General features: G+C 48.8%; 3 protein-coding genes across 9 annotated transcripts in view; 2 read left to right on the forward strand and 1 right to left on the reverse strand.

Moving 5' to 3' along the window:
• GPBP1L1 (GC-rich promoter binding protein 1 like 1) overlaps positions 1-11,591 on the forward strand; it is a 52,995-nt gene extending 41,404 nt beyond the window's left edge. For all 3 annotated transcript variants that reach the window (XM_047789220.1, XM_047789219.1, XM_047789218.1), the window contains exons 8-12: positions 6,519-6,659; positions 7,080-7,238; positions 8,171-8,295; positions 8,893-8,995; positions 10,486-11,591. In XM_047789220.1, coding sequence (XP_047645176.1) covers positions 6,519-6,659; positions 7,080-7,238; positions 8,171-8,295; positions 8,893-8,995; positions 10,486-10,638 — 681 coding nt within the window. In that variant the 3' untranslated portion in view covers positions 10,639-11,591. The remainder of the gene's footprint in view (positions 1-6,518; positions 6,660-7,079; positions 7,239-8,170; positions 8,296-8,892; positions 8,996-10,485) is intronic.
• A 5,780-nt stretch (positions 11,592-17,371) lies between these two features.
• On the forward strand, positions 17,372-21,582 carry CCDC17 (coiled-coil domain containing 17). 4 transcript variants are annotated; one of them, XR_007136180.1, is made up of 13 exons: positions 17,372-17,874; positions 17,957-18,031; positions 18,145-18,352; positions 18,446-18,608; positions 18,896-18,979; positions 19,068-19,186; positions 19,447-19,563; positions 19,738-19,883; positions 19,972-20,069; positions 20,173-20,376; positions 20,546-20,756; positions 20,833-20,939; positions 21,205-21,345. XR_007136180.1 is itself a non-coding variant. In XM_047789223.1 (13 exons), exons 1-13 carry the CDS (start codon positions 17,701-17,703, stop codon positions 21,313-21,315), a joined length of 1,821 nt encoding a protein of 606 aa, XP_047645179.1. In that variant the 5' UTR covers positions 17,373-17,700; the 3' UTR covers positions 21,316-21,582. The 4 variants fall into 4 exon arrangements, 3 of the variants coding, with proteins under 3 accessions (XP_047645180.1, XP_047645179.1, XP_047645181.1); XM_047789223.1 differs by having other exon boundaries at positions 17,373-17,874; positions 20,829-20,939; positions 21,205-21,582; XM_047789224.1 differs by lacking the exon at positions 20,833-20,939 and having other exon boundaries at positions 21,205-21,582.
• A 1,208-nt stretch (positions 21,583-22,790) lies between these two features.
• The window catches only part of NASP (nuclear autoantigenic sperm protein), a 31,760-nt gene continuing 28,350 nt past the window's right edge, over positions 22,791-26,200 (reverse strand). For both annotated transcript variants that reach the window (XM_047789226.1, XM_047789227.1), the window contains 5 exons: positions 26,031-26,197; positions 25,453-25,509; positions 25,278-25,355; positions 24,576-24,698; positions 22,791-23,681 (listed from right to left, as the gene is read on the reverse strand). In XM_047789226.1, the coding sequence (XP_047645182.1) occupies positions 23,601-23,681; positions 24,576-24,698; positions 25,278-25,355; positions 25,453-25,509; positions 26,031-26,197 (506 nt within the window). In that variant the 3' untranslated portion in view covers positions 22,791-23,600. The remainder of the gene's footprint in view (positions 23,682-24,575; positions 24,699-25,277; positions 25,356-25,452; positions 25,510-26,030; positions 26,198-26,200) is intronic.

Below are 26,200 nucleotides of genomic sequence, written 5' to 3' on the forward strand. Positions count from 1 at the left end.
TCCCACTCGGCCCCTAGCCTGGGAACCTCTGTGTGCTGCAGGTACAGCCCTAAAAATACCCAAAAAAAGAGAGAAAAGAATAGGAAAATAGGAGTTCCCGTCGTGGCACAGTGGTTAACGAATCCGACTAGGAACCATGAGGTTGCGGTTCGATCCCTGGCCTTGCTCAGTGGGTTAAGGATCCGGCGTTGCCGTGAGCTGTGGTGTAGGTTGCAGACGCGGCTCGGATCCTGCGTTGCTGTGGCTCTGGCGTAGGCTGGTGGCTACAGCTCTGATTAGACCCCTAGCCTGGGAACCTCCATATGCCGTGGGAGCGGCCCAAGAAATAGCAAAAAGACAAAAAAATAAATTAATTAATTAAAAAAATAAAGAAAGAAAGAAAAATGCTTGATCACAAGTTTTTAGCACCTATAACATTAGAAAAACAGCAACAAGGAAAAGGAGAAGAAAATAAGAAAAAGAAATTAATAAACGTAGGAGGCAAAAATAAAGAGAAAAAAAAACATAAGACTGAAAAAAAAAAGAATAGAAAAATAAGACTTACGGAGGAAATATTTATTTACTTATTCATTTATTTATTTCTTTGGTCTTTTTGTCTTTTAGGGCTGTGCCATATGGAGGTTCCCAGGCTAGGGGTCTAATCAGAGCTATAGACGCCGGCCCACGTCACACCCACAGCAACGCCAGATCCAAGCCGTGTCTGCGACCCACACCACAGCTCACCTAACATTTCATAAATACTAGGAAAGTCACAACATAGGAAGACTGAGGAATTATAGTTCAGAGATAGTAAAAAATGGTATATAATCACAGAAATCTGGGTGGATGAGTTTGAGACTTGTCAGTACAAGGAAACAGTATGGGTGGTGGTAAAATCAAGTGAAAGGATGAAAGCACATCTGTGGGAGGAAGTCCCTGGGGGCACCTGGCAAATAGACTTGAAAGGTCATCAAAGGATCATGGCCCGTTAGTGGGAAAAGTGATTGACAAGTGGAGGGTATTTTTGTTTGTTTGTTTATTTTTTATTTATTTATTTTGCTCTTTTAGGGCTGCACCCTCAGCATATGCAGGTTCCCAGGCTAGGGGTCAAATCCGAGCTTTAGCTGCAGGCCTACACCACAGCCACGGCAATGCCGGATCCTTAACCCACTGAGTGAGGCCAGGGATTGAAGCTGCGTCCTCATGGACCCTAGTTGGGTTTGGTAACTGCTGAGCCACAATGGGAACTCGGGCAAAGTGGAATTATTTTCGGAAAAGGTTTAGAATACTTATTCCCTTGGTATAGAAGTGAAAGGATATGAACTCAGTCAAAAGAGCAACTACCATAAAGAAGGAAACTGCAGCATGGAAATTAACAGCAGGGCTTCGAAGATCACAGATTCCACTTCGCTGCTGCTTTTTTTGTGAAAAGACCTCAGACAAGTTTCTAATGTTCCTAAGTCTCAATTTCATCATCTGTAAAATGGAGGTGGTAGTGCCTGTCTTTTAAGGGCTTTTTGAGGAGTAAAAGAAAATTTTATGAGGTTCTTGTAAGTGATAATTGGTAGCTCTGATAGAATTTATGTAGTTTTTTTTACGTGTTCTTTCATTTGAAATGTCTGTAAGCATTCCGTGAAGAGTACAGAAGAGTACACAAATGAGTGAGACGATGTCATGTCTTCAGGCTCTCAGAAATTTTTGGAGGAGGACAAGTGGCAAGGATTAAGACCAATGTAGAGGGTGCTATTTACTGTCCTTGGGAAAGTTAGGGAAGCCTGAACAGGCATGATGCAAGTGGGCGGCGAAGGGAGGTGGTGATGGCACACAGTGGGCAGCAAGGTAGACAGTGGAGGAAAGCAGCACGCTGAGCATTCGTCCCCAGAAAACTGGGATGGCGCGCACCTTTTCACTGGAGTTAGAGAAGAGGGGGCAGTGTCCAGGAGAAGTTGATGAGAATGGTTCTAAGATGCTTGTATGTAAAAATGTTGGCAGCAGAGATGAGGTAGCTGGTAGGCAGGTGTGGATTTCTCCAGTGGTTTGCTCTAGGCATTCAGCGGTGATGAAACACTGAGTGTCTGTCCTGAAAGCTGCATGTCGCTAGAGCCAGAGTCCTCTCGGGAGTTGCTGTCTGGTGAAGAGACAGACGGAAAAATAATTAGGACGTTCCCTTGTGGTGCAGCGGGCGAGGATCCGGCATCGCTGCAGCTGTTCAGTCCCTGGCCCGGGAGCTTCCACATGCTCTCGGGAAGACGAGGATTCTGGTTTTAGAGTCACAGTGCGGCCACAAATACCCGTGTATGTTCATATTTAGTGCCCTGCCGAGAGGGGTCCCTCGGGGTCTTCACAGATGAAGCCATGCTGAGCTGTTTTGAGGTGGCAACGCTCAGATTACTGCCCTCTCTTGACCTTGTACTTCTGCGTCCCAGGACACTCACTAGGCCTTACCCATATTGTACCCTCCACTTTAATCCTAGGATACAGGAAATTATGGAATATGAGGTTACCTTGCTAATAAAGTTACGCGCTCAAGATTCTTAAACTAGGTTTGTCTAACTTGCGACCGGGGCTCTTTGCACTGCCCTAGGATGCCTTCCATCTTGAGGATAAAAAGCGTGGAAGACGCGGGTTCTGGTTGTGGAGTCACACTTCATGCCGGTCTAAGTACTTGGAATATACTGCTGGCATATGCCAAGTAGTCAACAAATTTAGTTTAAAAACAGTGGGACTTTGCTAAGGGAGCAAGTAGGTGGGGTGTTCAGGCAAAGTAACTCTTTGTTACCCACCACTACCCCAAAAAAGGAGGCAGAACACGCCAGATTTGGGGAAAGACAAGTGGGTAAACTTGGCTGGGCGTAGGGAAGTGGGGGGAAGGAAGACGAAGGCCGCATGGTGGAAGTCTGCATAAAGGCTCAGGGGAGAGTTTAGGGGTCACTCGAGTTACATGCTTTTAACAATTTAAACAGTTAAAAGTAACTGCTTTTTCCAATGAAATTCACCTAGGAACAGATTATAGCAGAAGAGCACTGCGTGTGCCGCCTGCCACTGAAAAGGCTGGAGGGCATGCAGGAGGTGAGAAGAGAGCCAAGCATCAGGGACTTGCGACGGGAGGGAGGGGCAGGTTTAGAAAAGGTGAGTGACGGTCGGTCACTCTGTAAAGTGTTTAAAGCTGGCCTCCGAGTGTAAGAGGAAGACAAGGTGGGAGTGCTGCGGTGAGTGTCGTAGGGAATTAATAGGTACGTAGTCATGAGCAAGTGAAGACAGCAGATAACTGACCTGCCCAGATACGCTTGGCAATAAGAGGATGGTAGTTTAAAAGAAAATAAGCCCTTGAGTTTTTTTCTCCCAGTTTCAATAAGGTGGCTTAGCATGTTTGCAAACAAAATGAAAGAACTTATTAGCGAGAATGGAATTAAAGATACAAAGGAAAAATAACTGATAAACTGTCAAAGGAATGCAAATGAGCAGGTTGTAGAACGGTGGGGAGGAAGACACTCTCTCGGGAACTCGAGACCAGAGAAGGGAATTGGGGACAGTTTGGATCCAGTGCTGCCGCCTTTGGGTTTTTGTTTGTTTTTCCCCCACTGAATGGCATGGGGACCAAGGTACACATACATGCATACATATTTTTTCCTCCCACTGTTGTGTTGCAGTGTAGGTATCTAGACATAGTTCTCAATGCTACACAGCAGGATCTCATTGTAAATCCATTCCAAGAGCAATAGTTTGCATCCGATAAGCCCCCACGCCTGATCCCTCCCAGTGGATTCAGTGACTTCTGACTTCAGTCCAGGAGAAGGCGAATCATCTGAGGTGGAGAGTTGGGGTTGATTTGGAATTAAGAGGAAAGGAGAGGTATTTTAGAAAGAAAACTAGTTGATAATGTGGTTCCCTTTAATGGTTTTTTTCCCACCCCTCCATTTTATTTATATATTTATTGAAATAAGGTTTGATATGTATTATGTGAGGTGCAGGTGTATAACACAGCGGCTCACAGCTCTTAAAGGATATACTCCCATTCATGGTTATTATAAAAATACTGTCTATAGTCCTCACATTACACTAGATAGATATAGATATATAGCTTCTTTGTTTTGTTGTTTAGGGCCACTCCGGAGGCATATGGAAGTTCCGAGGCTACGGGTCCAATCGGAGCTGTAGCCACCATCCTACACCTGAGCCACAGCAAGGTGGTATCTGAGTGGCGTCTGTGACCTACACCACAGCTCATGGCAACGCTGGATCCTTAACCCGGTGATCGAGGCCAGGGATCAAATCCGTGTCCTCGTGGATGCTAGTTGGGTTCCTTAACTGCTGAGCCACAACGGGAACTCCTTGGAGCTTATTTTATGCATAATAGTTTGTGCCTCACTTTAGTGGATTAATACATGTATAATGCCTCTAATTAAGGGGTACAGGGCATAATGGTTTTCTCTAGTGAGCAGTGAGCTATATAATACAGTGTTGGAGTTACTGAAAATTAAGTTGGAATAAAGCTGTACAGAGATGTAGGTATCCTCTTGTGTGTAACACTGTCTGGCAAACCTGTCATGCTGCTGGGGGCAGAAACTTGACTGTTGAAAGGGCAGAGTTCCCACTGTGGTGCAGCAGAAACCAAATCTTGACTAGTAATCCATGAGGTTGCGGGTTGGATCCACTCAATGGGTGGCAGATCTGGCACTGCCGTGAGTTGCAGTGTAGCTTTCAGACGCAGCTCTGATCTCATGTGGCTGTGGCTGTGGCGTAGGCCAGCAGCTGTAGCTCCAATCCAACCCCTAGCCTGGAAACTTCACGTTGCAGGTACGGCCTTACAAAGCAAAAAAAAAATTTTTTAATGAAAAAAAGGCAAGACATCTGGTGACCCTCTACAACTTGGAGAAACTCTCATCTTTGATATTTAGTCTGAATAAGCAGCCGTCTTTATTTTTTAAATTTTTATTATTTATTTTAGGGCTGCATGTGCAGCATATGGAGGTTCCCAGGCTAGTGGTCGAATCAGAGCTGTAGCCGCCGACCTACACCACAGCTCAGGGCAATGCTGGATCCTTAACCCACTGAGCGAGGCCAGGGATCGAACCTGCATCCTCATGGATGCTAGTCAGATTCGTTTCTGCTGAGCTAGGACAGAGAGCTCCTATTTTTTAATTTTATTATAGTTGACTTACACCTTCTATCAATTTCTGCTATACAGTAAGCAGCCGTCTTTAGATTTCATCAGTACATGGAAAAAATTAATTTCCATTCCAGTTGGGTTAGTTGTTTCTTTCTCTTATCTGCTTGGGTTTTCTTTTTAGAGGCATTTTGGAAAACTGTATTGCTTACCAGTTGAATAGCCTTGGACAAATTACACGACTTTCTTAATGTCAGTGTAGTTCTCTAAAAATTTATTTGGGAGTTCCCATCGTGGCTCAGTGGAAACAAATCTGACTAGTATCCATGAGGACGCAAGTTCGGTCCCTGGCCGCGCTCAGCGGGTTAAAGGATCCGGCATTGCCATGAGCTGTGGTGTGGGTTGCAGACGCGGCTCAGATCTGACATGGCTGTGGCTGTGGGTGTAGGCCGGCGGCTGTAACTCTGATTGGACCCCTAGCCTGGGAACCTCCATATGTTGTGGGTAGGGCCCTCAAAAGACAAAAGGACCAAAAACAAATTTTTTTGGAAATAATAACTATACCTGATTGGATTAAGAATTAAATAAATTAGTAGAACAAGCATCTGGTACATGGTAGATACTCTTGTGTTTTGGTAGATACTCTGTTAAGTTTATTCCCACAGTATCTTCCTTCATGGCAGTTCGTTCTTTTCACTCAGACCCTTCCTCTGTCTTAGAGGTCTCTTGGTTCTAAGTGTTTCATTCTGGAGACAGAGACGTTTGTACTTGCTTCGCCCTCACTCCGTCTGTACGCCTCATCTTCCCTGTTCTCCTCAGTGACGGACTCGGGAAAAGCTGGTGTCTTCCAGTTGCACTTACCCGGCCATGTTAGTTGCAGCCAGCGGCAGAGCGACAGAGTGGGCCCAGACCCCACAAGGCTGAGCCCAAGAAGGGCCCCTGGACGAAACTGGGATTGTCCAGCCATTTACACTGTCCAGCATGGCCTGGAACTAGCCTCCTGCTGTCAGAGTTCTGGGAAACAGCGTTTTTCTGATGTGCTTTTTTGGGAGGTGGGGGGTGTCAGGATTACATCAGAAGTTAACAGATAGTACACCATAAAAGATAACATTTGGGGGTCAAATAAGTTTGGAAAATGCTATGTAACATACAGTTAAGTATTTTGAGATATAGCAGAGAAACCTGTTGTCCTACCAGCACCTCCCAGGCTTATTGGACTAGTGCTCTCTTTTTGAGAAACACCTATTAGTATTCCATGGCTTGTCTGGTTCCTGCCTGCCTCTTTCCCAAGGTTGTATACCTCCCAGGTCTGTGGAGATGGCTGAGCTCTGCGAACTCACGTTCCCACCTGACATTTTACTCTGCTTTATGATCTTACAGGCTGAGCTGACTGCGTGCTGTTCTGACTGGTTTGTTCTTTCTCCCCATGTAGCCCAGCGCGTGGAAAACGAACAGAATGGAACACAAGTCAGGATCCCTGTCCTCTAGCCGGGAGTCTGCTTTCACCAGTCCAGTCTCCGTGACCAAACCAGTGGTCCTGGCCGGCGGTGTGGTTTTCAGCTCTCCCAGAGAGGTGAGGGGGGGTGACGCCAAGCCGCCTGGTTTCCCATTGCCTTCAGCTAAGACAAGCAGTGTGACCCGTGCAGCTCTAGCCCCACTTCCTTTGTGACTGTGCTGAGCTCACAGGCCTTTCTTTACGGCTGATTTCGGTAGCACCCAGAGGTGGGCACTCGCTGGCTGGGTCCTTGCCCCGTGGTAGACCAGGCGTGGCCTGTGTTGACTGGCATCATGCTGGCATCCGGAGTAAGATCAGGAGGTGCTCTTTAAGCCGCCTGGTCTTACCTGTAAAACCCTGCAAAGCCGAAGGCTCTTTAAATGAAAAGGAGAGATTATTTTTGGTAAAAGACAGCGTGATAAGAGATACCTGGTTCTGGAAGTGGCCTAGTGGGGTTCTCTAAAGCCCAGTCCTTACTCTGCTGTGCTCTTCGCCCAGAGCCCCTCCAGCACCACGCCGCCAATCGAGATCAGCTCCTCTCGTCTGACCAAGTTGACCCGCCGAACTACAGACCGCAAGAGCGAGTTCCTGAGGACGCTGAAGGACGATGGGAACGGAGACTTCTCGGAGAACAGGGACTGTGAGAAGCTGGAGGATGTACGAGCACGGGGGGTTCTGGGGCAGCGTATCTGGCTTTCTGTTGCTAAGGGAGAAAGATGTGGCTCTTTCTAAATTAAACAGTGTCTCGAGATTTGCCTGTAGGAGTAACAGCCTGTGAAAAAGTTCCTTCAGTCCTTGGTTCAGCATATTTCAAATTAGGGCTGATTTCACTAACAGGTGCTCTGGGACTTGGTGCTTGCTTTTTTTTTTTTTTTTTTTTTTGACCTTTTTGCCTTTTCTAGGGCCACTGCTGTGGCATATGGAGATTCCCAGGCTAGGGGTCGAATCGGAGCTGTAGCCATCGGCCTATGCCACAGCCACAGCCACACGGGATCTGAGCCACGTCTGGGACCTACACCACAGTTCACGGCAACGCCAGATCCTTAACCCACTGAGCAAGGTCAGTGGTCGAACCTACAACCTCACGGTTCCTCGTCGGATTCGTTAATCACTGAGCCACAGTGGGAACTCCTGGGACTTGGTGCTCTTAAACGGTCTGCACTGCTTAAATCTTGAATTGGTCACTGCTGTTAAGCTGGTAAATTACAGCAGCTCTTTTCAGGATTAATTGTAATAAAGAAAATCTGATAAACAGAACTGTAAAACGAGAGGGTTTTTGGCATGTTGCAGTAGGAAGGTTGGCATTCTCAGTCTGAGAGGGTGATGGCAGTTCACTGGTAGTGAGCTGAGGGCACTGGTTCCTTACAGTCCAGGATAGAACATGGACGATACAGCTGCTGCCACAGTTGACATAACCTGAAGTTAAGATGGTAGCCAGTTAGTATCCTTGGAAATCCCAGCAAGGTGAACAGGTTCTCATTTTTAAGTGGGGAGAACCTGCAGGCTGAGGTCATCTTCTAAAAACCACGTTCCCGGGTTCTGACTCCTTAATCGTGTAGACTCACCTGTCCTCCCTTTCCTTCCTGCAGCTGGAGGACAACAGCACACCTGAACCAAAGGAAAGTGGAGAGGAAGGCTGTCACCAGAATGGTCTTACTCTCCCCGTGGAGGAGGAAGGGGAGGTCCTCTCTCACTCTCTGGAAGCAGAGCACAGGTAACCGAGCCTCAGATGCTAAGGCCTCCTGTGTGTGGCCTGCAGGGAGGGGGACCATACTCAGAATCCAGCACTGAGACCAGGGCAGAGCCCCTCAGGCTGGGCTTTCCTTTACAGACTCAGCCAGCTTTGTCACACTCTCCTCTCCAAGGCTTTCTTGTAGTTTAGTTTATGGCTTCATTTGGGTGGGGTGAGATCTGTTTCCTAGAGCTGTTGTGGTTTGGCCCCTCTGGGCTTTAGGAGGCCTTGGGAAAGTCATGAGGCCTCTGGGTATGGAGCTTGTTCTTTAAATTAGGGCCTTAAACACAGAGTCAGCCAACCTGTCTGGGCTCCTGGGTGGCAGATGGGACCTGCCGAGCTACTGTCTCTTCTATAGCTCTTACGCGCACGTGTAAACGCTCCCACTTAATTCCAGGCTCTGAAGTAGTCATGATGAAAGCTTATCCCACTGGCAAGAAAAGAAAACCCCGAGTTTCTTCTCTGACACATAAGTGGGTACCATTGCCCCTGGGCAGGAAAGTTTCTGCAGAAAGTTGTGGGCTTTCCCCCTTTTGCTTGATGGTATCATGTTTTCTTTGCCTGACCTGCCTCCACCAGGTTATTGAAAGCAATGGGATGGCAGGAGTATCCTGAAAATGATGAGAATTGCCTTCCCCTCACAGAGGATGAGCTCAGAGAGTTTCGCATGAAGACAGAGCAGGTATGTCAGCAACTTCTGCGGGAGACCAGTCAAGGACTGGGAGAGCCAGGAGTCGGGAGCATCACTGCTCCAGGGGAGTCCCGATTTGGGAGATGAGAAGGACCTTGAAAAAGAAAACAAGTGGGCTGCCAGTGTCGAAATAGAGAGGCGCGTCTTGGTTCTGCTTAGGCCACGGGGGTCTCCAGCGGGGATACAAAAACCAGGTCAGTAGTTGGCAGATTTCAGGAGTTCCTGCTGTGGCACAGCAGGTTAAGAATGCACCTGCAGCAGTGAGGATCGCTGCGAGGATACAGGTTGAATCCCCAGCCTGGCACAGAGGGTTAAAGGGTGTGGCACTGCCACAGCTGTGCCGTAGGTTGCAGCTGCAGCTCAGATTCAATCCCTGGCCCAGGAACTTCCATATGCCATGGGTATGGCCATAAAAAGAAAAACACAGCCTATTTCAGAAAGCAGTGTATTATTGTACCCTGGAAACTCTAACCCTTTATCAGAATCACAAGGGTGTGTTCCACGGTTTTGGTCTGAGCCCTTGATCTCTGGGGAAAAAGGCTAACCCTCCTTTGTTTTCAGCCTTGTGGTTTCTTTTCTGATACTCTGGCCAGAGCCAATAAGCTAAATAGCCTGTCTGAATTTCTTCAACAAATTCTCCAAATAAAACATGGCCAAGGAGTTCCTGTCATGGTGCATCGGAAATGAATCCGACTAGGAACCATGAGGTTGAGGGTTCAATCCCTGGCCTCGCTCAGTGAGTTAAGGATCCAGCGTTGCCACGAGCTGTGGTATAGGTCACAGATGTGGCTCACATCTGGTGTTGCTGTGGTGTAGGCCAGCAGCTGTAGCTCCAATTAGACCCCTAGCCTGGAAACCTCCATATGCCGCGGGTATGGCCCTAAAAAGCAAAAATAAATAAATAAACACGTGGCCAAGTCCCAGAGTTTACAGCAGTGAACAAGGCAGATGGGGTCTCTACAGACCTCACGGGAGTTAAGTCCTGGTGGTAGACATACAGCAAAAGTAGCAGTGGTGTTGGAGTTCCTTCTTGGCTCAGCAGGTTCGGGATCCAGCATTGACACGCAGTGGCTCAGGTTGCTGCTGTGGCAGGGGTTCAATCCCTGGCTCAGAAACATCCACATGCTGAGGACATGGCCAAAAAAACAACCAATGGTGTTAAATCCTATAAAGAAAAGTACAGGCTGACACCTTGCTACTCCGAACTCTGTCCCCCGTCATTGTTACCACCTGAAACCCTGTAGAGCTGGGCAAGCGCAAACTCTACCTGGACGTGTTGAATTAGTCTGCAGTTTAAGGAGCCCCTGAGCTGCTGCGTTTGCTCATTACAGAGACGCGCCATGAGCGATGTCCTGTCTCTTAGCGGGGTCCCTCTACACGCTGCCTGCAAGTGAACTGAGGCTTGGCCTTTGCCAGGTCCTCCTGGCCTGCGTGGTTCCTCACGATTGTCCTTTTTCCTCTCTTGCCCATGCCAACCACAGCTGAGAAGAAATGGCTTCGGGAAGAATGGCTTCTTGCAGAGCCGAAGTTGCAGTCTGTTCTCCCCTTGGAGAAGCACTTGTAAAGCAGAATTGGAGGACTCGGACACAGAAACCAGTAGCAGTGAAACATCTGATGACGATGCCTGGAAGTAGGCATATAAATGCTCACAGTTAAATCTGACCCAGTCCATTTAGCTTGTGTGTTTGGGGATTACGCAGAAGGAATCCTCTTCCTTTTCCTTTTCTGGGTTGTTAAATACTTCATGCACAAGGGAAACCATCGTATCCCAAAGAAAGAGCAAGCGGTTGGCTTGTTTAGCTTTTGTTGTTTTTCTTCCCTGTTACCTGCTTACTAGAGAGAACTTTGTGTGGTGGGAAAGATTTTTAAAACACACACACATACACACAGTATCTCCATGGGGCAATGCACAGGTGGGAGCTGGCAGCGCAGAGAGGAGACGCTGGTCTGCAGCAGCAGCTTCTACTACCAGCCCTTGGGGCCCTCACCCCTGTGCTCACGCAATCATTGTCAATGACAAAGTGACTATTGAAGTTATAATTGTATTAAATTAATGCTAATAATTTGGATATTTTATTTTATTTCTGGCTGCTCGGGTAATGTTAGCCCTTAACCAAGCATACGTGGTTTTTTTCCTCCTTTTTTCCTTTCTGGGTACAGCTGTAAAATATTTGGATATAGGAGATGTTGTGTTATTCTTGCAGCCTTGATATTCAGGGTGGATTGTAAAATATAAATTTTTGTGAGATTTCAAAGATTAAGATTATTTTGATAACATTATTTACAGATTTAAAAGATGTGGTTATCACAAGTCTGTTCAAGGGAAAAACTACTGCATAAAATAACTAACTTGGAATAAATATTTTGCATCAGTTTGGATTGTCTTGTCTAAGAAGTATATTCTTTAAAATTGGATGAGTGGATTCTCTTTTTGGGGGAAAAACTACTTTTAGTATTAGAGGTCTGAGGGGAAATCTGAATTCAGACACACCTGTTTCTCCTTTTAGCAGATACATTTTTGATGCAGAAAAACCTGTGCAATAAACGACCAGTAATAAAGTCAGAATCCCAAGCTTCCTTCCTGAAACTGTTTCTCACTGCCCATGTATTTACCAGTGTGCCTGTTCTAAGGGGATGTCTGCGCCTCAGTTTTCCTGATAGTAGATAAGAACGTGGGGGGGGGGGGTAATAGAGGGAACTTAACACAATCAAAGCCGTTTATGACAAACCCACAGCAAATGGAATACTCAATGGAGAAAAGCTGAGAGCCTTCCCACTCAAATCTGGAACAAGACAAGGCTGCCCACTCACCAATTTCATTCAACATAGTATTGGAAGTCCCACCCACAGCAACAGACAAACAAAAGAAATAGAAAGTATCCAAATTGGAAGAGAAGAGGTAAAAATTGTCACTGTACGCAGATGACATGATACTGTATATAGAAAACCCTAAGGACTCAGCCCCAAAACTACTCCAACTGATCAAATTCAGTAAGGTAGCAGGATAGAAGATTAACATTCAGGAGTTCCCATCGTGGCTCAATGGTTAGCAAACCCAACTAGCATCCATGAGGACAAGGGTTCCATCCCTGGCCTCCCTCAGCGGGTTAAGGATCCAGTGTTGCCGTGAGCTGTGGTGTAGGTCGCAGACGCAGCTCAGATCTCGAGTTGCTGTGACTGTGGTGCAGGCCGGCAGCTACAGCCCCGATTGGGCCCCTAGCCGGGGAACCTCCGTGTGCTGCGGGTATGGCCCTAAAAAGACCAAAAAAATTTTTTTTTTAACATTGAGAAATCAGTTGCATTTCTGTGTATGTACTAAAAATGAAACATTGAAGAGTGTTTCTCACCTCAACTCTGAGCTTGTCGGGACAGCAACCAGAACTCGGCTTCTACTGCTGCCTGCGCTTGCTGACCGGCAGCCACCATGCATGAGTGCATCTCCATCCACGTTGGCCAAGCCTGTGTCCAGGTTGGCAATGCCTGCTGGGAGCTCTACTGCCTGGAACACGGTATCCAGCCTGATGGCCAAATGCCAGTGACAAGACCATTGGGGGAGGAGATGACTTTTTTTATCTTTTAAAGTTGCACCCCAAAAAATCAAATACCTGGGAATAAACCCGACCAAGGAGGTGAAAAACTTATATGCTGAGAACTATAAAACATTAATCAAGGAAATTAAAGATACAAAGAAATGGGGAGATATTCCATGCTCCTGGGCTGGAAAAAATATTGTAAAACATGGCCATACTACCCAAAGCAATCTACAGATTCAATGCAATCTCTATCAAATTACCCATGCCATTTTTCACAGAACTAGAACAAACAATCCAAAAATTTATATGGAGGAGTTCCCGTGGTGGCGCAGTGGTTAACGAATCCAACTAGGAGCCATGAGGTTGTGCGTTCAGTCACTGGCCTCGCTCAGTGGATTAAGGATCCGGCGTTGCCATGAGCTGTAGGGTAGGTTGCAGATGCGGCTCGGATCCCGTGTTGCTGGGGCTCTGGCGTAGGCTGGCAGCTACAGCTCAGATTAGACCCCTAGCCTGGCAATCTCCACATGCCGCAGGAAGCGGCCCTAGAAAAGGCAAAAAAAAAAAAAAATTATATGGAAGCACAAAACACCCAGAACCGCCAAAGCAATCCTGAGTAACAAAAACCAAGCAGGAGGCATAGCTCTCCCAGAATTCAGGCACAAATGCAAACCCACAGACATAGAGACCAATGGAACAGAACAGAGAACCCAGACACCTATGGTCAATTAATCTTCGATAAAGGAGGCAAGAATATAAAATGGGAAAGAGACAATCTTTTCAGCAAGTCGTGCTGGGAGGATTGGACAGCTGCATGCAAATGAGTGAAACTGGAACACACCCTCACACCATGCACAAATATAAACTCAAAATGGCTTAAAGACTTAAACATAAGACACCATCAAAATCCTGGAAGAGAACATGGGCAAAACATTCTCTGACATCAACCTTACAAATATTTTCTAGGTCAGTCTCCCAAGGCAACAAAAACAAAAAAAACCAAGTGGGATCTAATCAAACTGACAAGTTTTTGCAGAGCAAAGGAAACCATAAAAAAGAACAAAAAGACAACTTACAGAATGGGAGAAAATAGTTTCAAACAGTGCAACTGACAAGGACTTAATCTCTAAAATACACAAACAACTTAAACAACTCAACGGCAAAAAAGCCAACAACCCAATGGACAAATGGGCAAAAGACCTGAATAGACATTTCTCCAAAGAAGATATACAGACGGCCAACAAGCACATGAAAAAATGCTCAACATCCCTGATTATTAGAGAAATGCAAACCAAAACGACTATGAGGTACCACCTCACACCAGTGAGAATGGCCATCATTAGTAAGTCCACAAATAAATGCTAGAGGGGGTGTGGAGAAAAGGGAACCCACCTGCACTGTTGGTGGGAATATAAGTTGGTACAACCACTGTGGAAAACAGTATGGAGGCTCCTCAGCAAACTACATATAGAACTAACATATGATCCAGCAATTCTACTCTTGAGCGTTTAGCCAGACAAGACTTTTCTTGAAAAAGACACCTGCACCCCTATGTTCACTGCAGAACTATTCACAATAGCCAAGACATGGAAACAACCTAAATGTCCATCAACAGATGAAGGGATTAAGAAGACGTGGTATATATACCCAATGGACCACTACTCAGCCATAAAAAAGAACAAAATAGGAGTTTCCGTCGTGGTGTAGTGGTTAACGAATCCGACTAGGAACCATGAGGTTGCGGGTTCGATCCTTGCCCTTGCTCAGTGGGTTAAGGATCCGGCCTTGCCATGAGCTGTGGTGTAGGTCGCAGATGCGGCTCATATCCCGTGTTGCTGTGGCTCTGGCGTAGGCCAGAGACTACAGCTCCGATTAGACCCCTAGCCTGGGAACCTCCATGTGCCGCGGGAGCGGCCCAAGAAATGGCAAAAAGACAAATAAATAAATAAAGGAACAAAATAATGCCATTTGCAGCAACATGGATGCAACTAGAGACTCTCATACTAAGTGAAGTAAGTCAGAAAGACAAAAACCATATGATATCCTTATATCTGAAATCTAACATATGGCACTAATGAACCTTTCCACAGAAAAGAAATTCATGCCTTGGAGAACAGACTTGTGCTTGCCAAGGAGGAGGGGGAGGGAGTGGGATAGATGGGGAGCTTGGGGTTAATAGATGCAGATTATTGCCTTTGGAATGGATAAGCAATGCGATCCTGCTGTATAGTACTGGGAACTATATCTAGTCGCTTATGATGGAGCATGAGAATGTGAGAAAAAAGAATATACATTTATGTGTGACTGGGTCACTTGCTGTACAGTAGAAAATTGACAGAACACTGTAAACCAGCTATAACGGAAAAAAAATCGTTTAAAAAAAATGGGGGATGGGTTATTCCCCAGCATTGTGCAAGGCTCAAGGGATGCAATGAGCGCCCAGCCCAGTAGCAAAGAGAAGAAACAGTTACATTGAAAATGAAACTTTAGACCAAGATCTGATGAACAATTACAAGTTACCACTTTGGCTGGCCCTACACTGCAGCAGGTGGTCCCTAGTGGATACAGAGGCCTAAGATCATGCTCTAACAGGAGACAAGCAGAGAAAGAACAGGTCTGACCACTTCTAGAAAGATAACTAACTTGTAATGTCTCCTCCAGAAGGAGTAGAGGCGGAGACAAAGAAACCAGCATGACATTTGCTAGATCCTAAAGGCTGGGAAGGCAGAGAGCGAGCTTATGTGCCATAACGGACTAGAGTCTCTCCTGCTAGTGGTATAAGCAGTCCGTGTGTGAACTGTGGAAATGGTGGTGAAGACAGAGCATTAAAAACTATCATAAATATATGCATCTTAAGAATCAACAAAGGGGAGTTCCCATCGTGGCGCAGTGGTTAACGAATCCGACTAGTAACCATGAGGTTGCGAGTTTGATCCCTGGCCTTGCTCAGTGGGTTAAGGATCCAGCGTTGCCGTTAGCTGTGGTGTAGGTTGCAGACGCAGCTCGGATCCCGCGTTGCTGTGGCTCTGTTGTAGGCTGGCAGCTACAGCTCTGATTAGACCCCAGCCTGGGAACCTCTATATGCTGTGGGAGCGGCCTAAGAAATGGCAAAAAGACAAAAAAAAAAAAAAAAAGAATCAAGAAATGAGTTCCCACTGCAGCACAGTGGGTTAATGATTGGGGCTTATCTTTGTGGATGCACCAGTTCAATCCCCTCGCCTGACACAGTGGGTTAAGGATCTGGCATTGCTGCAGCTGTGGTGTAGCTTGCAGCTCCAGATCGGAACTGATTCCTGGCCTCGGAATTTGGGCCACAGATACTGCTCAAAACAAACAAAAACATTAAATAAATAAATATAAGAATCAATGAAATATTATAAAATTAGCTATAAATTGGAAATGAAAAGTAGGTTGAGAGAGAGATCCTGTTTGTTTGGCCTTGGGCTTTGCCACTTAGAACATATTTATAAAAATGTACCCCTTTTCTCCACTTGTAATTGAACTGGCCTAAGAGTACATACTCTGAAACACTTTGGGAGGTCCCTGGTAATTCATTGAGTTGAGGATCCAGCATTGTCACTGCTGTGGTGCAGGTCTGATCCCTGGCCTGGGAATCCTGTATGCTGCAGACACAGCCATTAAAAATAAGAGGAAAGAAACACTTTATAACCTGCTGCTGGTCATACCTTGGCCTTACGTACCTGGGGGTGGCGGGGAGGGCCACCTACTTAAACTAGAAAAGGGGCTTGTTTAGAAACATGGGGCTAGTTCAGAGCTCCTGCCTCTGTTGGAGTCATATCTGGGGAGGCAGCAGGGAGATTTTTGGCCAGCAGGAATGGGGCCTGCCTGGCTCCTGGCCAGTCTTTACTGAAGGGGTACCTTTCTTTTTCTTTTTCTTTTCTTTTTTTGCTTTTAGGGCCGCACCCGTGGCATATGGAGGTTCCCAGGCTAAGGGCCCAATTGGAGCCACAACTGCCAGCCACAGCCACAGCCACAGTCACAGCCATGCCAGATCCAAGCTGCGTATGCGACCTACTCCATAGCTCACGGCAATGCCAGATTCTTAACCCACTGAGCGAGGCCTGGGATCAAACCCACAACTTCATGGTTCCTAGTCGGATTCGTTTCTGCTGCGCCACGACAGGAGCTCCAAGGGTACCTTTCTGTATTTGATTCCCTCTTCTGATAAATTCATTACGTTCTCCCAGAACTTTCATTCCTTGGGTTGTGCTGATTATCTTCCCTCTACAACTGAGGGGAGTGGGGGACAGGGGCAGGGAATCAAGAAATGGAATTAGGGAGCTTGGAGTGACTTGATCATGCAAAAGATATGACTTCCGTAGAGACACAGCACACGGAGAAGCTTCAGTCTAAGGGAAGGACCTGGCTCCCAGGCAGAAGGTCCCTCAAGGAGACGCCTGCTCTCTCGGGAATGGAGAATGACACTACCTTGGGTTACATCCGCTTAGACAAACAAGAATGAACAAGGTGACACTTGTCTGCCAGGGGCTATTAAATGACCAGCATGGAATAATGATGCCCCAGCTCGTCTAGGAGGCAACTGTTTGCTCCATTTCAGTAACGCAGGCAGAGAATCCAAGGATGGTATTAGAGCCTTGCCCATGTTCTTGCAGTGAGGTGGACAGACCTTGACTTTTTCTTTTTTTTTTTTTTGGCTTTTTTTAGGGCTGCACCCACAGCATATGGAAGTTCCTAGGCTAGGGGTCGAGCTGGAGCTGTAGCCCTGGCCCATGCCACAGCCACAGCAGTGCGGGATCTGATCAGGGTCTGTGACCTATGCCACAGCTCACTGACGCGGGGTCCTCCCTAACCCACTGAGCAGTGCCAGGGATCAAACCACATCCTCATGGGTACCAGTCGGGTTCCTTAGCGCTGAACCAGGACAGGGACTCCTGACACTTTTTTTCAAGCCAGGGCTCCTCCCTAATGTGACCAAGCCTTTACCCACTCATTCTCCAGACCTGCCCAGACCTGAAGTTGCCCAGGGACCTAAAGCTCCTCCCCAAACATAAACTTGATATGGAAAACCTGGCCTTTCCTTTCTGCCTTTGGCTGGCTGGCTGTTTCATCCTCGTCTCCCTTCACCCTGCCCTCAATCTTGTCTTCTGCAGGTCTTGGCTGGTGTCATAAAAGGGGTCCCATCGCATGGCCTCCCACTCCAGGGAGCCAGAACTCCTGCCCTGTGGGTCCTGTGACATGGTTTTCCGCTCCTGGGCCCTGTTGGCCACCCACACTCAGCGCTTCTGCATTGGCCGTCTGACCCGGCAGGTGACGGTTGGGGCACAACCCCCAGTGCACAGTGAACCACGACTACTGGCGGTAAGGGCCTCCTCCATGGCCATGAGTGGGCACTGAAGTGGCTATGAACTTCAGGCTTTCTCACCCCACACCCTGTCCCCAGGATGTGCCACAGGAACACCAGGGCCTCTCAGATCAGGAGGCCAGCAAATCGGCTTTGAAGAGGCTGACCGAGGAGGTACATACACCTGGTTTTCCTTACGGCTTGAAACTGAGCATCCCCCTCAAAACCTATACAGACAATGCGTGGGTCGAATTACCCCGACACAGATTGCGGGTTACTATCTCCAGGTGCAGCGGCTGCGGCTGTATCTGCAGGAAATGAGACCTTGGATAACAGAGGTCCCCAGGGCACCCGGGCCCTGGAGGGGTTCAGAAGCCCCAGCTGCTGAGGCTGCTGGGAGCCCCGGCGAGAGGCTGCGGGCGCTGCACCGGACTCACGCAAGGCGCGTGGCAGAGACGGAGGCACAGAGCCGGGTCCTGGAGCAACGCGGTCAGGGTGAGATGAAAGAGGGGGACTAGGGGCCACCCCGCCCTTACCCTTGGCTTGAGGTTGCCCGACCCCTTCTGACTTCATCTCTTACCTCCTCAGAACTGAGCCGGCGCCTCCAAGGTCTGGCCTGGATCCGGGACGGGAAGTCACGCCTATTCGGCCTGCAGCAGGAGCTTCGAGAACTCCGGGCAGAGGCCGGGCGAACGCGGGGAGCTCTAGAAGTGTTAGCGGCGCACTTCCAACAATTACAGGCTGACCAAGGGTGAGACCAACGCGCGGAATCCTGGGAGTAGCGCACGCCCGGCACGCGGGGAGGCGGGGCCGGGCACGCGGGGAGGCGGGGCCCGGCACGCGGGGAGGCGGGGCCCGGCACGCGGGGAGGCGGGGCCCGGCACACAGGAGGGGCGGGACCGGCACGGCGGTAGGCGCGCGGGCGTGTGTACAGACTCTGCTGGAAGGCCGCGCCTGGGAGGCCAGGAAGGGGCCAGGTTGCCAGAGGCCCGGGGTCTGGATCCTCGCCTTACCCGCGTTGACTGCCCCGCACCCCAGGACCCGGCCGAACACCTTGCGAGAGCCAGAAGTATGCGGCCCGGTGCTGCAGGCCAATGCAGGGACTCTGGCTGCGGAGATCGGGTGAGGTCCAGGCCTGGTGGGGACCGGCTTGGGGCGAAGCGCTGATCAGTGTGGGAGATGTGCTGCTTACTTGTCCCCTACCCCCTAGGGCCTTGCGTGAGGCCTACATTCGAGGCGGGGGCCGGGACGCCGGCGTTCTGGGCTGGATGTGGCAGTTGCAAGTAGAGGCGTCGGCACTGGAGCTTCGGCGGTCGAAGACTCACAGGGGTGAACACGAGGGGACCAGCCAGGAGGGCCTCTGGGAAGTGGTGGCCCGAGGCCTGGGAAGAGAAAAGGGCGGTGAGGGAGGGTGTCTTTGGCATGGGAACCACTTAAGCAAAAGCCCGAGGTAGAAAACTGGTCTTTGCAGCGGTGGCTGGGATGTTCGCCAAGTCCAGCCCTGACCAGAGAGTCCTAAGGCTGGAGAGCTACTCAGAGCAACTGGTCCCCAGAGGTCGGAGGTAACAGGTCAGATTTGTTCATCACAGGAAGACCAGCAGATGCCGTATTCAAGGAGCTTCTGGTAGTGGAGGCTGAAAACCGGAGTCTGGAGGCAGAAATCCTGGCTTTGCAGATGCAGAGGGGCACAGGCGGAGTGCGCCGGGGTCAGTGAGCACCCCAGTTCCATCCCACCTAGCTCTCCCCAGCAGGCCGGGCTCAGAGGAGGGGGTTAGAGGTACCATGCATCTGTCAGTCCACGTACCTCTCCAGGTGTCTGTATGGGTTTGGCTATTGGGTGTGTCCTACTCAAGGGCGCCCTGTTTTTCCTCTGCACCTAGAGCGTGGGGAGCCGAGACTTGTGGCCGGTTCCAGCCCACGCCTGAGGAGAAGGGAAGACCCCCCCAGCCTCCCACCTCCGGTGGCTCCTCCACTGCCACCGCTTCCACGCTCCACAGACATCTTGAGTGGTGCTTTTGAAAAGGCTGTGAGGATGCAGGGGTTGGGAGGGGGCAGTTCTCTGTGCAGATGGGGAACACAGACACTTTCTGGAGGAATTAACTCTTCCCCCACAGTCGCAGCTTCCTGAAACGAGGACCAGAAACTTGGGCCTGGACCTACACTTCCTTCTGCCTGCACCTGATGTCCTGGGCCCTGCACCTTATGACCCCGGGTGAGGCCTGCTCCCTCCTCTGACATCCTGGCACAAGGTTGGGAGGATGGGAGGAGGAGTTGGGCGTATGTATCTAAGTGCACTTGAAGCTCGTGTTTTCTAGGGCTGGCCTTGTCATTTTCTATGACTTCCTGCGTGGCCTTGAGGCTTCTTGGATTTGGGTGCAACTAGTAACTGGCTTGGCCCGAGACGGACAAGATACAGGAGGGACCACGGTGTTACCCCCAGCCCTTTGCTTGCCTCCACCTCCAGCTCCTGGACCCATGGGCAACTGTGCCATCCTTGCCAGCAGGCAGCCTATACCCAGGTCAGTAGGTGGGGATTATGATGTTGGTGCTTTATGCCACACTAGAGGCTTGTCCATTATTCTGCTAAATTTTCTTGACTGTATACAGGGCCGCTGGCTCTGAGGGCCAAGTCCTAGGAAGGGATCATGGCCACTTCTGGCTCCTGATGCCTCTTTTTGGTTGTTCTAGACTACCACCCTCACCACCAGTATCCTTGGTCTGTGAGCTACAGGCCTGGCAGGGGCTGGCATGGGCTAAGACACCACAGCCGAAGGCCTGGGCATCACTGGTGCTATTTGACCTGGATCAGAGGGTGCTAAGTGGTCGTTGGCGTCTCCCACTTCGGGCCCTTCCTCTGGACCCCAGCCTTAGCCTTGGACAGCTGAACGGGATTCCCCAGGTAAGTGTGGACGGTGGGGATTGGGTCTGCTCCTCCAGGGCACAGGTGCAGTAGCATTTCGCCTCTCCCCAGATAGGTCATTCCGAGCTCTTTCTGCGGCTGGTGAATGCACGAGATGCAGGTGTCCAGACACTGGCAGAGATCAATCCAGCAAGTGCCCATGAGTACCAGTACCCACCTCTGGTGAGGGCCTAACTAGGGCTGGGACACCCCAGGTGTGGCTGGTATGATTAACCACCAGCCTTTGTTGACCACTATGTATGTATGTGCCAACCACTGCTAAGTGTTTTCTGTGAATTAACTCAAGTGACCCTCACATACCCTATTAGGTAGAGGGTACTATTGTGTAAACAGGTAGGAAAATCAGAGCAGTGTGTGGTTAACTTGGTTGACTCCACGGTTGTCAGACATAAACCTTCTGCTTAAGATCTGCCTGCCTGTCCCACAGGTACCCAGCTCATCTTCCCTGGAAGCCAGCTCCCTTGCCGCAACAGCTGGTTTTGTTGACCCCCCACCTCCTGAAGAGGCCTCCCAGGGGCAGAGGCAAGCAGAGCGATGAGGGTTTGGGCCTTCCCAGCTGTGACCGACCGCCCTGGCTTCCCGAGTAGCTTCACCGGCGCAGGACTGGGGCCTAGGCTGAGGTGTATTCTCAGACCTGCAGCTTCCCTACTCCCCGTGCCGACAGAGGGTCTGGCAGCAGATAGACAGGAGCACAAGACCCGAGCTCCCACCCCAGCTGGCCTACCTCCCACAAGCACTTGACCTTCGTTACCTACTTTCCCTTTGTAAGAAAAGACTGACGACAATTAAACAGCTACGTCAGATATGTGCAGTATTGGCTGGCATGTAGGAAATTCACTCTTTCATTCCAGTGAAAGGAACTTGATGAATTCATTCCCACATTTTTGATAAAGCCAGTCTGACTGCCCACTTCTTGATTCAAATCCGAGCTTCTTCAGGTCACCCTCCAGGGAGTTTTCAGGTTCTCAAGGTCATCATGAAACAGGGATATATACATCCTTCTGTACTTACAGAGGGCAACCCAGTAGTTCCTCCCAAGTTTTGTGGTGGTGGTGGGGGGGGGAACAGCAGTGGTGGTGTCAGTGGAGGTGAAATCTAGCTTTAACTTTACATTGAGCCTGGCCCCAGACCCCAATGTCAGGCAAAGATGAGAAGCCCAGTAGTGGAGTTCCCGTTGTGGCGCAGCAGAAATGAATCCGACTAGGAACCATGAGGTTGTGGGTTTGATCCCTGGCCTCACTCAGTGGGTGAAGGAGCCAGCCTTGCTGTGAGCTGTGGTATAGGTTGCAGACGCAATTCAGATCCCACGTGGCTGTGGCTGTGGCGTGGGCCTGCAGCTATATAGCTCCGGCTCAACCCCTAGCCTGGGAACCTCCATATGGTGCTGGTGTGGCCCTAAAAGGCAAAATTTTTAGAAAGTCCAATAGTCAACAGCTCCCTCTACCTCCATTACGGGATGTTCAAACTGCAGGTTCTATTGGAGTTCCTGTTGTGGCTCAGTGGTTAATGAATCCGACTAGGAACCATGAGGTTTCGGGTTCGATCCCTGGCCTTGCTCAGTGGGTTAAGGAGCTGGCGTTGCCGGGAGCTGTGGTGTAGGTTGCAGACGCGGCTCGGACCCCGTGTTGCTGTGGCTCTGGTGTAGGCAGGTGGCTACAGCTCCGATTAGACCCCTAGCCTGGGAACCTCCATATGCCGCGGGAGCGGCCCTAGAAAAGACACCCCCCCCCCCCCCGCAAAATTTGGATCCAAATACTGCCTGGTATATAGCAGTTTCCTAAAGGTCAGGTCAGAGTCAGGGGTCTCACACTAGCCCTGCCGTACTGGATATCAGGGATGACCCCATGGGATGGCTTTAGTACCAGTGTCCAAAACCACCAGCCCCCTTAGACTGGGGCAGCCAGAACTGCTAAGCCATTTCCCACTGTTCAACTCCATATCCTACTGAAATGCTCCAGGCAGCCCAGAATCCCAATTGAAGACCTTTTTTAAACAGAAGTCCAGAGACCAGGAGCTTTTTTGCATCTTTATTTAAGAGTCAAAACTGCAGACAGGTAACACTTTCAACTGTTGATACTTTGTGTACAGAATGGTTGAAATACAACAGATATAACTCAATCAGCCAGTCTCCCCAGATTCAACCAACCACATCCAGGGTATCCATCAATCAAGTCCCTCAGCCACTTTCAAACCAAAAGCTCAATCCTCTACAGTTAACACACACTTTTTCCTCAAGGATCTCTCCCCTCCTCTGCTCAGTTTCCTTCAGTTCTTTTTCCAGGACAGGATTATGGCCCCAGTTGGAAACCTGATGGATAAAAGACAGGTGCCACCCAAAGCCTGGCTTCGAAGCTGTTACATCAGCGCACTGTCAAAGTCTATCAAACAGTATCAGCACCAAAGAGCAACATCTTCACCAAGTCTTGTTTTTGTAAGCCCTATCCAGGGTCAGCACCATGCAAAATTTGCAGAGACAGCTGGGTTCAGTAGAGTATAATGGAAAAAACATAGCACCATTGGAAGACAAGGGCCTGCAGCACACTGGATTTCATCACCTCCACGTCAGACAGGATCTTGGATTCAAACTTAACACCGAGATCAGTACAGAAGAGGAAAAAAACCAAAAACCTTTGGCCACGATATAAAACCTGGAGTGCACCAAGGCACCAAGATAGCCAATATTTAAGAAAAAAAAAAATCATCAAAGCCTCAACCTTTGCTTACAATCTTTATTGAAGTTATACAAAAAGAATCCCCCAAAAGTGAAAAAATACATTATATACAAAAACACTTTCCATTGGGAGGAAGGCTCTACTCCCTCTCTTAACACGCAGTGCTCTCAACTGTGGCTCCGGCCTCCACTGTCCCCTCCACTGCTGCCCGGCTCTCAGCCTGATTCTCAGCCTGGAAGATAAACAGGGAGCCTGGGCATAAATGACCACAATTTAAGCCATTTTTTTCTCATACAACTGTGCAAAGGAAGTAAATACAGGTCCCTTAAATTCTGCTTTGCTCCCTACACTAAGAAAGCAATGGCCACAAACTATAAGGCCATTTCCTAAACTCTGCAGCAGGGCTGAACAGAACCAGTGTTCACACATCATTAGATGGAAAGAGGAGAAAGCACAAGTGCCCGAACGGTCCTGCCTGCTGTCTTCTCACACATTCATTATGCAGGGACCTCTGGGAGGTGTATGGATTCCATTTGTCAACAGACACCCTCCCATTTCATAACCCAACTGTTTCCTGCACAGCCTCATTGTTTGCTGGTTTTGTTTTTGCCTGTATTTTGGGTTTTCTGGCCACGCCCATGGCATGTGGAAGTTCCCATGCCAGGTAATGAACCCTCACCATGGCAGTGACATGAGCCACTGAAATGACAGCACAGGATCCTCAACTCACTGTACCACAGGAGAATGCCACAACCTCACTGTTTTTTTGGTTTTTCCTTTTTGGCTGCCACTGGAGCATATGGAAATTCCTGGGCCAGGGGTTGAATCTAAGCTGGAGCTGCGACCTATACCACAGCTGCAGCAACGCCAGATCCTTAAACCCACCGAGCCAGGCCAGGGATCAAACTGACACCCCCAAAGACAAGTTGGATCATTTACCCACTGTGCCATAGTGGGAACTACATTTTTTTTTAACCCACAGCCTCACAGTTTTTATGAGCATCGCACCCCAACAATCCAAACAGGCTCAGGTGAGGAACATGCATGTGGGAGGAGTAGTTTCCCCAGGCCCTGAGAACAAGAGGAAGCGAGGAGGCCAGAGTCCAAACCCTGCTTAACTGCCCACCTCCATGTTTTCCGAAACTTCGGTTCCACTGGAGACAGCATCCCCGCTGCCTCCATTCACCTCTGGTTCTTGTTTGGCTTTCTTTGCATCATCTTTCCGAGGGCTCTCTTCCTCTGGTTTCCTCTAAAGATACAATTAATTGTGGAAGCTTAACAAATATGCCTTTTTAAAAATGTTTTTAAGGACAACTATATGCCATCCCCAACACCCCCTTCTTCCGTATGGGGCAGAGACCCCAAACACAGGATCCTCTGAGAGCCAGTTTAGCCTAATGCAAAGGCTGGGTGGGGGTGAGGAGTAGATCTGAACAGTAACCAACCCCCAGGTTTGAAATCCTGTATTTGAGTTAAGAAACAGAGCAGGAGGTAAAGCTTTCCCGTAAGAGGGAAAAAATCTACTGCAGTAGGCAGAAGGCCAGCTCACAAAAGCTTAAGCCTCGGCAGGTCAAAGGAAACCTGCGAGCTTCCTAAGACGGGCTGATCTGACCAGTCCTCCTCAGCAGCCTTCCTTGTCACCCTTCGGCCAAATAAGAAAGGCCAAGAGTTTGAAACTCCAGGATGCATTCGACTGACAAGTGTCTTCGTTGGAATCCTCCCGCCTTCCCGACGAGTGTTTCATGTCACCACATGTTAAAGGTGAGCCTCACACATCATTTGGAGGAAGAAACTGTAGAGTGGGAAACAGAAACGACCACAGATTTACCTTCTTTCTGACAAGATGGGAAATATCAGTCACACAGTTTGATGAGGAAGCACCATCAGCTGGCTTTCTACTGGCAATCTGGCAAAAAGGAAGCCTGTGTTAGCAATGCACTGCTACATATGAGACAAAAACCAAGGCTCATATATTAAGTGACAGAAATCACCTGAATACCCACCATGGCGACTGAAGAGCCTCCTCCGCTAGGAGTAAAACCCGAAGTCGAGCTTTCCACCTGCGCAAAAGAGGACAAACCCCAGTGGGTCTGGGTCCCAGGACAGAGCCCACCAGGTCATCCATCTACCAGCAACTACGACATCCAGTTCTAGTGCCTTCCACAGAGTAGCAATATCATTTACCCCACACTGTCACCCATACCTCCCACACCCCGGTGGGGCCTTGGAGGGTAGATAGTAAATAAATTAATACTCGAGCAGCCAAAAGCAGAGCCAGGCAATCTGGGCTTAAAAGCCTTCACTATCTCTCTATACAAAGGAGTTCTCAGATAAAGGAGTAAGTCTGCAATAAACAGCAATTTCTGTTTGTCTTATACTGTCAGAAATATTTTAACATATAGGTACCAATATCCCCATTTTAGAGATACTGAGTTCTCCCATTCCTGCTGACCTTCAGCTCCCTGGAAACCAAGTCATGAGTAAGATTCCTAGCAAATGGAACACTAATACCATGATAAAGGGCCTTCATAATACTGAACATGCTATTATCAAAACATTAATAAAAGGAAACCAAACCAACCAGAGTTGCTTTCAGAGCCAGTTCAGCTACATTCCCACTCCGCTGGGACTCCTTTGCATCCTCTATCTTCTCTTTAATTTCTGGGAGCAGCTCCTTCAGCTCCTCAATTTCTTTCTCATATTCAGCAGGTGATCCTTCAGCCTCCTTCATCTGCTCATTCAGTACAGCTA

Source organism: Phacochoerus africanus, chromosome 8 (assembly GCF_016906955.1).
Source record: "Phacochoerus africanus isolate WHEZ1 chromosome 8, ROS_Pafr_v1, whole genome shotgun sequence".
In the NCBI taxonomy this organism is placed as follows: Eukaryota; Metazoa; Chordata; class Mammalia; order Artiodactyla; family Suidae; genus Phacochoerus; species Phacochoerus africanus.

Excerpts from the sequence above, each read along its gene's own strand:
- CCDC17 (XM_047789223.1), top strand. The coding sequence starts at position 17,701 with ATGGCCTCCCACTCCAGGGAGCCAGAACTCCTGCCCTGTGGGTCCTGT. Across the intron at positions 18,609-18,895 it reads CAATTACAGGCTGACCAAGG|GACCCGGCCGAACACCTTGC; the intron begins GTGAGACCAACG and ends CCCGCACCCCAG. Across the intron at positions 19,884-19,971 it reads GTGGTGCTTTTGAAAAGGCT|TCGCAGCTTCCTGAAACGAG; the intron begins GTGAGGATGCAG and ends CTTCCCCCACAG.